The sequence below is a fragment of the Urtica dioica genome, chromosome 4, assembly GCF_054948205.1.
Source record: "Urtica dioica subsp. dioica isolate 48M chromosome 4, U.dioica_male_clone48M_v1_H2, whole genome shotgun sequence".
NCBI classification, from domain to species: domain Eukaryota; kingdom Viridiplantae; phylum Streptophyta; class Magnoliopsida; order Rosales; family Urticaceae; genus Urtica; species Urtica dioica.
This window is the reverse complement of record NC_142759.1, coordinates 1,905,468-1,917,313: the sequence shown is the minus strand read 5'-3', so window position 1 is coordinate 1,917,313 and position 11,846 is coordinate 1,905,468. Positions and strand designations below refer to the sequence as shown.

Below are 11,846 nucleotides of genomic sequence, written 5' to 3'. Positions count from 1 at the left end.
AACTATCGTCCGTTGATCAAATCACAAACAAAAATTCAGGCCACCCAAAGACCCTTCCATTTCCCTCACCACCAAAATCGAACAGATCTCTCTCTCTCTCTCTAGCCGTGTTCTTCAAGCTTCGAAGATGAGCAAAGGACCTGGACTTTTCTCCGAAATCGGAAAGAAATCCAAAGGTAACTAGTTTCCTTCTTCCGTCGCGATTTCTCTTAAAACTTTATCGCCGTTTTATCTTTCGCTCTTCTGCTTTGGATTAATTTGAAACCTATCGGCTTTGTTTGGCTTTAGATCTTCTGACGAAGGATTACACTTCCGACCAGAAATTCTCCGTATCCACTTACAGCGATGCCGGCGTGGTACGAAAATCTTCGCCTTTTGTTTCAGTTTGAATATCCACAACAGAGTTTAGCTTACATATTGATTTATTCGAATTTTAGATTTACTTTTTGTTAGGACCGAGCCTTGGATCGATAATTAGGGTTTTGAATTTTGATTGATTGCCTTCCTGTTATTCTGATGGCCGTTTTGTGATTTTTGCTGATTGTGCTTTCCGGTTCCCAGTTTCTTTGTAGAGTTTTATGTGCCAATTCTTTTGCTGTCATCTTATTTCGATCAAATTTCTGCTTCAAGAGTTTTGAAGTTGATTTTGATGTTTTGACTTGTTTGCGAATTGATTCATCCGTCGTGCTTTTCGCTGATTATGTCATTTTCACTATAATATATTTCGCAATAGTCGTGTGGACATACACATGTAATGGTCAAGATTCAAGAACCTAGAAGCTAATATGATTTTGACCAGGAAATCTTTTTGATTTATGGTGAGATCGTAATTTATCATACTCTTACCTTTCATGTGTTTGTGGAGAATGATTGGGTGTTTGGTGATTGATTGCATATGTTGAGAATTATATAACGTACAGATAGCTATATCTCTTCACAAAAAATTTGATAACATTGAATTTTATCTTTTGTACCATCTTTTTCGTCATCAGTTAGTAAATGTGTTCGGAGATAGGAGAGACAGTGGTTAGATAGGGTTGATTTGCTTTCTCATAGATGTGGTGCAAGGTTTGTAGCACAGATTTCTATATGTCTATGCCTTGGTCTATTCACAGGGCCTTAGAGATTTTATGGGCGTATCAGTGTTCAACTATATATACTGCTGAACCCTTAAACCACCTATCCGTCGTTTGTACTTATGAGTTTTCTCATCTCCTTGCAGTGTTAACTTTAAGTTTTTAGCTCGTTTGTCAGTTACGTGATTTTGAAGTGTTGTGGGTTGTTGAATTTCTCAAGTGAATGAAAATTGAGAGGAAACAATGTTTAGCTGAGAGGAAAGAATCTCAGACTTGTATCTATTAATCACAATAAATACAGATGGGTTGATATAGTAGATTCAACTAACTTTATGAACATATTATAAACAACTGACATGTAATTAAATCAATAGTTTTTTACGCGATTCATTTTTTAACAAATTACTTCTAAGTTAAATTAAGTTCATTAAATTCAAGATCTTCAGAATTAAATAATTGATAATGACTCTTAAAACACAAATTAATGCGGTTTTTTATTCATGAATGTCAAGTTGATTAATTGAGTATTAGAAAATTAATCTTATCTTTCTGCTCTCCAGGCCCTCACGTCAACTGCGGTGAAGAAAGGAGGACTCTCAAGTGGAGATGTCGCCGCGATATACAAGTACAAAAATTCTGTCATCGATGTCAAATTTGACACAGAATCTAATGTACGTTTTTTTTCCTCGTCTTTTTTCTTTGTTCAAGGAGTCAATAAAATTAGGAGACTGGCCTGTTAGGTTGAAGCATCCTTAAGAATTGATGTTTTGCTACAGGTCGCAACGACTTTCACAGTCACCGATATCCTACCATCCACAAAGGCTATTGCTTCGTTCAAGCTACCCAATTTTAACTCCGGAAAGGTAAAAAGAAAAAATGGATTTTCTTCTATCTCTAGATTCCGATCTTTAAGCTCATCTAAGTACTGTCTATTATGTTGAATTCCTTAGTTGGAGGTTCAATACTTCCACGACCATGTTGCTTTGTCAACAATAGCAACCATGAATCAAACCCCAGCGTTCGATTTCTCAGCCACGATCGGCACTCCAAGCATCGCTTTCGGCGCAGAAGCTGGTTATGACACAACCTCTGGGAATTTCACAAAGTACACCGCCGGTATCAGCATAACAAAGCCAGACTCATCAGCCTCAATACTTCTGTAAGCACCGGTACACATGGGAAATCTGTTGGGATTTTAGATATTAGAGAACTATAATAATAAGTCGATGAGTAATCCCAAGGGGTTGGTGTGGTAAAATAATAAGTCGATGAGTAATCCCAAGGGGTTGGTGTGGTAAGGGGCGATTCTTGGGGCCTCGTCAATCCCCGGTTCGATCCCTCTTTGAATGCAACAATGAAGGCCACTGGGGTAATATCTCGGTCGACAATGCTAGGGCCTCGTGGATTTTAGTCGGATCTTACCCGGACCCCTTGGTTATAAAAAAGAAAAAAAAGGGTGGATACGTAAGGGGGTTAGTAATATGGAATGCTTAAGTTAAGTTAGCCTATAAACAAAAGAGGGGTCGATAGAGAATATCATGAGTAGTATAATAGAGATTAGAGGCGAAGATATTGGCCTCTCGAATATTCCGATACTCAATATCCATCTATGTGATTCGTTATTTTATATTTGTAACACAAAATGTACCAGCTCGTAACCTAACAAAATATTGTTTTTTCATGTTAACCTCGCTGATCATGATTTTTTTTTTTTTTTTTTAATTTCTCAAACCATGTAATCTGTGTTAGGGGTGACAAGGGAGATAGCATAAGAGCCTCGTACGTCCATTATCTTGATCAGCAGAAGAAGAGCGCAGCGGTTGGAGAGATAACCAGGAAATTCTCGACCAATGAGAATACTTTCACGGTTGGTGGGGCCTACGCGGTGGACCCCAGGACCACCGTGAAAGCGAAGCTGAACAACCACGGTAAGCTCGGGGCTCTTCTTCAGCACGAGGTCATACCCAAATCGCTGTTCACAGTCTCCGGAGAGTTTGACACCAAGGCCTTGGAAAAGACCCCCAAGTTCGGCTTGGCAATCGCTCTCAAGCCATGAGGGTTCTGCAACTCTTGGCAAGTCAGTTTCGATTTTACTTCTATCATTGTCTCTGTTTGTCGATGGTCTCTTTTGAAGGGAAAAAAAGGGAGATCTTGGAATAAGTAGTTCCACAGGTATTTTTTTTCAAAACTGTTAGACCACTGTGGATTATTTGATTTTTATGGTTTGATTCAGAATTTGGAATTGTAATGTAGGTGTTGGAGGCATTTTGACGCTAGCCCTTTTTTTTTACACCTTTGTGATTTCGATTGATTAAAAAGACCGGAAAATCAGTTCCTACATTGAGCATTTTTAAGCGGCAAATTTTTGGCCTCCTGTACCTGTACTATGCGTCTATTTCGAATAAGTTATTCGTCTGAAAAACAATGAAATGATAGATGAAAATTAACGAACGGGGATAATTATCCCTAATTCAGTGATAACTATATAGCTTGATCAAGCTTTGATAATTAATTTCAAACGGAGACGCATTTGTTTTTGTTTTTGAACTAGTCCCTTTTTAAGGATGTAAGCGAAATCTTATAACATATTGTTATTACATCTGGCATAAAAATCATGTAGCATATCAGTCTTTCAAGGTTTCACCTATCAGTGAATAACAAATAAGGACAACCGTTTTTACCATTTTTTATATCTAAACATTGCTTTTCAGCATTGTTCAATTAGCCTACATTGTGGCTTCAGAACGACTTTGAAAAAACGCCTTCAGTTTTTTAAATAAATTTCAACATTACAACTAAACAATCGCATGTAGACGACAACACCCTTTGAAATGGCCATAGAAACAGATCATAGAAGATATCAACTAGCCATGAAAAATGACAACCACGAAATGAATACATAGCACAGGATTTATCATTCAACTGTCAACGCCTCAAAGACAAACCTTATAGCCGACAAGTAAACCCTAAATTATTAGTATAAAAATAATCAGAAAAATTAATGCGCATGAAAACTAAAATATGTGAAGTGAGAGAGAAATCACGCAAGACATTCTAAGCCTAATCTAATGTAAACATTATAAACCTGTAGTTTTGAGCATCGTTTAGCTAAAACCAAATACATTAAAGCAACAAACAGATCAAATGAAAAACAACTAAGTACATAAACATCCACAAACCAAATTAATACTTCTACTTATAGTTTACAGCAAATTCACAATATCGCCAGAACCTTAATCTAACAAAACCTAATCATTTCTAATGAAAACGTGAAGCTAGCCTATAATTTTAAACAACTTCGCTCTTCAAAAACATAATAAACTCACAAAACGGAAGAGAGGACACAATTGTAATTATATCCAGAAATATAAAAATACTGCATTGCTAAAACGGAACAACATCCATGTCTCATATAGATCCCTCAAACAAAACAGAAACCACATATCAATAATCCAAAAATAAAACATTCTTATAATTAAAAATAAAGCTCGAAACAAAAACCCTAACCGAGAGATCGTCACTCTCAATCAACATTCTGCATGATATCGTCGGCGGTGAACTTGGTGCCTTTGTCCTTATCGGCGGCGGCGCGTCCCTTGGCCTTGCGCTCCAAGAGCGACTTGCGATCCTTGTCGAGGCGGAGCTTCGTGACGACGACCTTGGACGGGTTGATTCCGACGTTGACCGTGGATCCGTTGACCTTCTCGCGAGTGATGCGCTCGATGTGGATCACCCACTTGCGACGGTAGACCTGGACGACCTTTCCCTCGCGTCCCTTGTAGGTCCCACGGACAACCTGGACTTCGTCGTCCTTTCTCACCGGCATGGATCGAACATTGTACTTGGATCGCAGGTCGCTGGAGAGCGGCGCGCTCATCAGGACTCGCCGGACGCTCGACGGTGCGGTGAAGTGAGCCTTGCGGCTCTTGCGGCGCGAGCTCGACACTCTCGGGTTGTACTTCATTTTTGGTTCTTCTGGTTCTGCCTCTAGGGTTAGGGGTTTTTGTGGCGCTACTGAAAAGAAGAGACGAAGCCATTAGGTCTTGTTTGATTTTATATATAGGGACGTTCGTGTGTTTTGGGCTTTCTCTCTTTTTAGGCATTTCTTAGCCCATTACTCGGCCAGCCCATTGATGGCCATTTTAATTGTGAGAATTACATGACTAACGGTTTTCTTTTTAGGATTGTTTTTCCCAAAATCACCGCAACTTTAATTCCTATCTTTTTCAAATATCGAGGACAAAAATATCCTAGAGTTTTCACCTTAGATTTTTACTATACATTTTTAGGATAAGTATATACTACATCAATAAAAAAAAAACAACATAATATTTTAATAAATAGACATTTGTTGAACTAGATATTTTAAATGTGGATCAACGTATAATTATGAAACTATATATACTTATAGTACTGTATACAAAAATCAAACTAATAGCAATAACACGATTTAAAATGATTATATGGGGGCAAGATTAATATTTCACTAGACACACGAGCTATTTTGATATGAAACAATTACGAATTCTATTTTGGCGATAATTTTTTTCAGTAGTGTAATTTCTATATTTTAATTTGCTTTTTTGGTGTATTTACTGGAGCTATCTCATATTGAAAAAAACAAATATATCCAAGTTCTCATTCTTATTTAAAAAAATATGTAATTTATTCCGATATTATCCCATTTTACACTTTATACCAAGGAGTGCATTTGTGATCTCCAAGTTTCAAGAATACTCTTATTACTACATCTTTTATTATTTTGTATACAAACTTCAGCGTTGTAAGTGTTTATTTTGATTTTCCATTGCATTTGGCGTGATGGTGGTGGTCATGATATTCTACAGTGCACTCCCTATCAACAAAGGACCATATATTTCGAAACTCGATTGGGATTAAGTTTGTAGAACTATGTTAGGCTAGCCATGGTGTGAAGCGCATGAAATGTCGGACGGTATATTAGGCCTCATGGTCATCTGTGTTGGTCACGCAAGCATGCGTGTGTGTGTTATTCACCCGGTTAGTGTTAGGTCATTTTTTATTAAATGACAAAGAAATAATACCACATTGGTTAAAAGAAATAACTCGTGAGCAAAAGAGGGACAAACGAGGCCCATTTCCCGCTGGCCCGACTTCTTTAAGCGTCCAAGCCCATAACTGTCCCAGGGGCCCAATAAGGAGAATGGTTTCTGGGCCGCGTGGTCTCAGTCGACTCGCAAAGCCTACCCGCGCTGGAGACCTCTCGCCCATTGAGGACCTGTGCCTCAAAGCGAGCAAATCAGCCCAACATGCCTAGCTATTTTCGCCTTCTTTTTTACCTTCCCGCCCAAACAAACTTCCCGCCATAAAGAAAGCTTTTGTGGCCCAAGAACAAAACCCATCTCTTTGCCCAAACAAAAAAGTTCCCGCCCACGCACAAGATCCACTCGCCCACGTGGCGGTTCTATCCGCCCAAAGGATAAAACAAGGCCTCACGTATATAAAGCCTTCGGGCCGCTGACGTGGTAGCTCGCCAAGGGCAAATGGGTGCGGCCAAAACACATACAAAGGGGTTCCAAAGCTCACTTTCAGTTGGGACCCACCAAAAGTAACCCTAACTTCATCAACACAACCACAAACTTCTATAAATGCTCAACTGCGTCGACAAATTCAAAGTAAGACTCTCTCTCTAGTTAGACTATGCTAAATTTCATACTCAGCTAATTCTCTCACAAAAACTCTTTTGAGACTAAAATCAAGAGAATCGAGGCCATCTCCATTCACACAAATATCACCGAGATAAAATGTTGCGGTGGAGTTGAGAGAAAAGCAAAATCACTCTCAGCGTAGAGTTGAGAGAAGAGCAAACTCACTTCCGGTGTGAAGCTGAGCGAAGAACAATCATCACCACACTCCTAATTAATCCCTCGAATTCAAAGGCACGTGGCCAAGTCCGACCACGTCACATGTCCACAAGTGTTAAATCCGAAAAATGGCTTAATATTTAGCGATGATAGCATCTGTGGCGGCGTCGAAACCATAATCTAAGCTCGAATCAGGTGTGTAAGACATTTTTTTTATACAGAGGGTAAAATATGAAAAAATAACATAATTTTAGTCTAGCAATCTAAAATTATATAGTAAAGTAAGAGTAAAATCAATTCAGAACAATTTAAAGGGTTCGTTTGAAGATGTAGTAGTCAACTTTAGTTTTTTTATTTTATTTTATTTATATAACTTTTTAAGCTTTAAGCGTATTAGTTTTTAGGTTATGCAAAGAACTAATTGTATGTCTCTCCAAGATTTAATTGAGTTCACTCCTCACTCGCGTTCATTTCATTCAAATAACATGTCTATCCATGCATTAAGGTCTATGATAGTGCATAACATATTGTATCTCTTGCCAATTAGCTCTTTAAATAAAACTCTAAAGTATGCAAATTTACTGATTTAAATCAGCTATATTTTTTCAAGTAGAACTTTGTTCTATTGTGACTAAACTCACAATTTCAAATCAGTGTTGAACTACTATTCACTATTTATCATCCATAATTAAGTAAGTCTAATTTATTATAATTTCATAAGAAAACTCCCATTAATCATGTGCATATGGAATAGGATCCTCACCAGCATTATACTCTCTTTGCTTATGACAGAACCTGAATTATTTCTCGGTTCCAAACTGGAACTATAAATTTCAGTTCTCTAAACAATGTCAAAACATAAATTTTGTTCTGTCTACCACTATTTCATTTTTATTTCGGAAAAATAAATTATATAGTTTTTTTATAATATGATACAAATGCGCAGTCTCGTTCTGATTTCGCTAGAATTCAGACGAAAAACTTCATTCTGGCTGATCCTGAAATTCCATCAAGGACCGTATGCCCAATATTACTCCCCATTGAAAATATTTAAAAAAAATGATAGTTTCATACGTCAATGCAAACTAAATATTCAATAAGAGATATGTCAGTTTACCCAATTTTTATTACTTTTTTAAATTCATAGGTCACTCTTGATTCCTGTGGTCCCATTAAAGATTTGAATTTTTTTGGTATTTAATTTTAGTTATATCTTAAATTTTTTCTTAATATAGTAGTTGTTCAAAAGAATAATAATTAACTGTGATGCATATCACAGATACAAACGTAAAATACGATATAACTATAAGAAAATACGATCCTATTTGACATAAAAGTGAACTGTTATTTTGTCATATATATTTTCCTTCGCGGACGGATTGTTTCCTTTCACGCGATTATTTTTCGTTTTGCTTTCTCTTTCCTTTTTACAATCCGGAGGGGAAAAATCAATTTTATTAGGATAGTTCAATTCATCCAAACAAGACACTAATTTGGGAAAAAAAATGGCCTGTGAAATATGATATCTACGTGTCAGGTATTGAAAAATTACAATGTGCCGGCGAGTTTTTTTTTTTTTTTTTTTTTAATAGACAATAAAAGCTTGTATTTAGTCTTAAGTTTCCAAATCACGTCCATACATGATATATATATATATATATATATATATATATATATATATATATATATATATTTGGTACAATCGGGGCTTATGTTATGTGAATGGTATATTATACATACATGCACGGTATACATTTATTTATTTCAAGGATCAAAAAAATAAGTTACCAACTGAAAACAAAAAAGTTGTACTCATTGATGGTGAAGTTAAGGCCAACATTTATGACTCATCACATGCCAGCCATTAATGTACTTATTTTTGGCACCAAATTTAAATTCTCCCACCTATAGAATAGTAGCACCATGGAAATCTCCTATTTAAAAAAAAAAAAAAAAAAACCCTCATGGCAAAAGTGATCGGCCGGTACTAGAAGAAAGAAACTATAGAGAGAAATCCCCCATATATATTTATCCCAAATTTATGCATTAAAAAATTCATAGAAATTTGTCTCTGAATTAGAGGAGATTATATAGAATGAAGGCTTGGAAGAATTTAGGGATAGTTGAGACAATATATGAAGAAGAATACGAGTTTTCCTCTTCAGCTTCTTCCTTGTCTCTATCTCCATCCCCTTCTTCTCCTCCTACGCCTCTTCACTCTAGAGTGGAAAAGTGGTATTTTATTTTATTTTTTTAAATTTTATTTTTTGATATTTGAGTTATGTCTTCTTTTTTGATGGGACTGTGTTGTTTTTGTGAATTCAGGTCACTGGTTGTGGGAAGAAAAACAGACGTGTGGATTAGAGTTCAAGGGAAATGTTTTCATCTTCATAAGGTAATATTTTTGTTGTTGTTGAATTTTGATGAATAATGTCTCATAATCAATCCACATATATTTTATAAAATATGCCATGAAAATGAAACCTCTTGTTTGTGTTTTGTCAATTTCATGAGCGTCTAATCTACTTTGGTTCAGAAAGAAAATGACTTCTTGGTGATTTCAAAATCATATAATTAGTGCATTGTTTTGTTGACTTGTTTGAAATACATTTACACGTTTAAGTTTTTTTTTTTTTTTTTTTTTTTAATCGTAAACGTAGAGTTAAAACGAAACGACTAAAATTAAAAACGAAGAAATTAACGCAAATAGCGAAACTGAAACCAGACCAACCTGTTATTTTTTTTTTTTTTTTATTTGTTGATATTAGCTTTAGCTTTGTTAATCTATGGCATTATTGTACTCTTTTCTGGTTATGGAATTTGGTACTATACTGTAAAAAATGACGTTATCACAAATCTCTAATAATTTAGTCCGAAGTGGATGAGAGGATTAATTACGGAAGTCACAATCTATATTCTAGACCAAGGGAAATTTCTTTTTAGACACAACCAGTTTTTGCATGATTTTTAGTCACACAACAATTACATCATACAAAATGTAATGATATTTATTGTAGTGAAAGACTTAAATAAAAAAGAATTATTTTTTGACGACTTGTAATTTTGTGTTGTGCTTGGAATAGTTATGACTAAAATTGGTGTAAGGTAACGTAATTAATAATAAAAGATATTTTTTTAAAAATTATAATAGAAGTTTTAAATTTAATTAAAAGTTGTCCGGAATCCTGGATTACAGAAGTCGTTTTCATGTCGATAACGATCGTCCTTTTTCCAGTTTTCTAATCTTAATTAATTCTTATGCGAAATGTGTTTTTCATTTAATTTTCTAAACAAGAACACTGAATTAAAGTGTCTGTTATTACCAGTGACTTTTTTTTATTAATTCAATCTTCCATTTGCATAGGATCCACTGATCTCAAGAAGCACGTACTTAAAACGGCAACTAACGGATTCCGTCACGGAACTAACGCTCTCACCGCCGTTAAACATCTCGGCAGAGACGTTCACTCTCGTAGCAGCCTTCTGTTACGGCGCTACCCCCGTCATAACGCCGCACAATCTCGCGGCCCTCAGGACGGCTGCGGAGCTTTTGGAGATGACGGAATCAGACGGAGACGGCGAAGACAGCTTGGTCGAAATGACGGACGCGTATTTCCGTCAGGTCGTCACCGTTAACGGCGAGTTCACAGCGATCGTTTTCCGTTCGGCGCTGTCGCTTCTTCCGGAAGCCGAAACGTCGGCGTTTCTCGTGAGCAGGTGCGTCGAGGCTCTGAACTCGACGGACAAAGACGGCGTTAGTGACGGCGGACAGGTCGACTTGCTTGACGACGTTATTCTGACGGTTTGCCCCGAGGACTTCCACATTGTCGCTGAGGCCTTTCAACGTCGTTTTAACAGCCACGATGTCGTTTACAAGATTGTGGATCTCTATATCCGGGTAAGAGTAAGACTCATTAACTACTTTCACGAGGAGAGAATGTTCGTTTCACCGATTTCATTAGCTGTCATTTCTTTTGTGCAAAAACAATGAATGTGTCGCAATAAATGAAATTAGTTTAATTGGAGCAACTCTTAACTATTTACGGGTAGTACGTTTTTATGAAAGTAAATAAGGAGTTAAAATCACATTTGGTTAAACGTCTAATCAAGTTATAAGGATTAATCTAAATCTCAGGGTCGTGAAGGGAAGATAACGGAGGAGCAGAAATGCCACGTGTCAAGCATCGTGGATTGCACGAAGCTGTCCAGTAAAGCCCTGGTGGAGGCCGTACAGAATCCGGCCATGCCTCTCCGGTTCCTCATCCGAGCGATGCTCGTCGACCACCTCGACACGCGCCTCCGCCTCCACCACACTCCTCCTCCTCCGCCGCCGCCACGTCAGCAGGCCGCCACGCTGGGCTCGCTGCTCCGCCACGACGCGACCTCTCGCCGCCTCCAGTCGTCGCTGGACTCCACCGCGCTCCGCGTGCGAGCCCTCGAGGCCGAGATCGCTGCCATGCGCCGCCTCCTGGCCGACGGATGCGCGGAGGTCGGCTCCGACGTGTCCCGCGGCCGGTCCTCCAGTCTTCGCGTTGACTCCGTCGAGAGGAAGGTCCGGAAGGACGACAGACTATCGGCTTCGTTTTCCGCCGGCGGTGGTGGCGGCGGCGGAGGAAATGAGAGAAACTGCTCCGCCGGAGGTCCCAGGTTGTCGGTTAGGATATTCAACGGGATCAAGAAGGCTTTCCGTTTTGGCGGGAAAAGTCGTGACGTGGATCGATGAGAGAAGAAAAGAAACGATTTTTTTATTTTTTTTTTCGTTGGTATTATTATTATTATCTAATATTGTTGTAGTTTGCTTTGCTTGGGTGAAAATGTTAGATTAACATTATTTTAATTAATTTGAGGGGAGTAAGAATTTTAAGTTGTGTATATATAATATATCCAAGTACCTCTTTTATAGTTTTTTTTAAGGTCCATTAGAAAT

The 11,846-nt window shown here is 37.7% G+C and overlaps 3 protein-coding genes across 4 annotated transcripts; 2 read left to right on the top strand and 1 right to left on the bottom strand.

Moving 5' to 3' along the window:
* Window positions 1–3,438, top strand: LOC149399152 (mitochondrial outer membrane protein porin 2-like). Of its 2 annotated transcripts, XR_016296533.1 has the most exons (7): window positions 1–176; window positions 289–356; window positions 1,637–1,747; window positions 1,853–1,939; window positions 2,027–2,235; window positions 2,826–3,248; window positions 3,330–3,438. XR_016296533.1 is itself a non-coding variant. In XM_089612161.1 (6 exons), exons 1-6 carry the CDS (start codon window positions 128–130, stop codon window positions 3,130–3,132), a joined length of 831 nt encoding a protein of 276 aa, XP_089468287.1. In that variant the 5' UTR covers window positions 1–127; the 3' UTR covers window positions 3,133–3,438. The 2 variants fall into 2 exon arrangements, 1 of the variants encoding a protein (XP_089468287.1); XM_089612161.1 differs by having other exon boundaries at window positions 2,826–3,438.
* A 991-nt stretch (window positions 3,439–4,429) lies between these two features.
* LOC149399151 (large ribosomal subunit protein uL24z) lies at window positions 4,430–5,115 on the bottom strand. Its single transcript, XM_089613052.1, has one exon. The coding sequence runs from the start codon at window positions 5,038–5,040 to the stop codon at window positions 4,600–4,602; it is 441 nt and encodes a 146-aa protein (XP_089469178.1). The 5' UTR covers window positions 5,041–5,115; the 3' UTR covers window positions 4,430–4,599.
* A 3,735-nt stretch (window positions 5,116–8,850) lies between these two features.
* LOC149399150 (Phototropic-responsive NPH3 family protein) lies at window positions 8,851–11,846 on the top strand. The gene is made up of 4 exons (XM_089612903.1): window positions 8,851–9,154; window positions 9,245–9,314; window positions 10,284–10,817; window positions 11,055–11,846. The coding sequence occupies exons 1-4, from the start codon at window positions 9,015–9,017 to the stop codon at window positions 11,640–11,642; spliced, it is 1,332 nt and encodes a 443-aa protein (XP_089469029.1). The 5' UTR covers window positions 8,851–9,014; the 3' UTR covers window positions 11,643–11,846.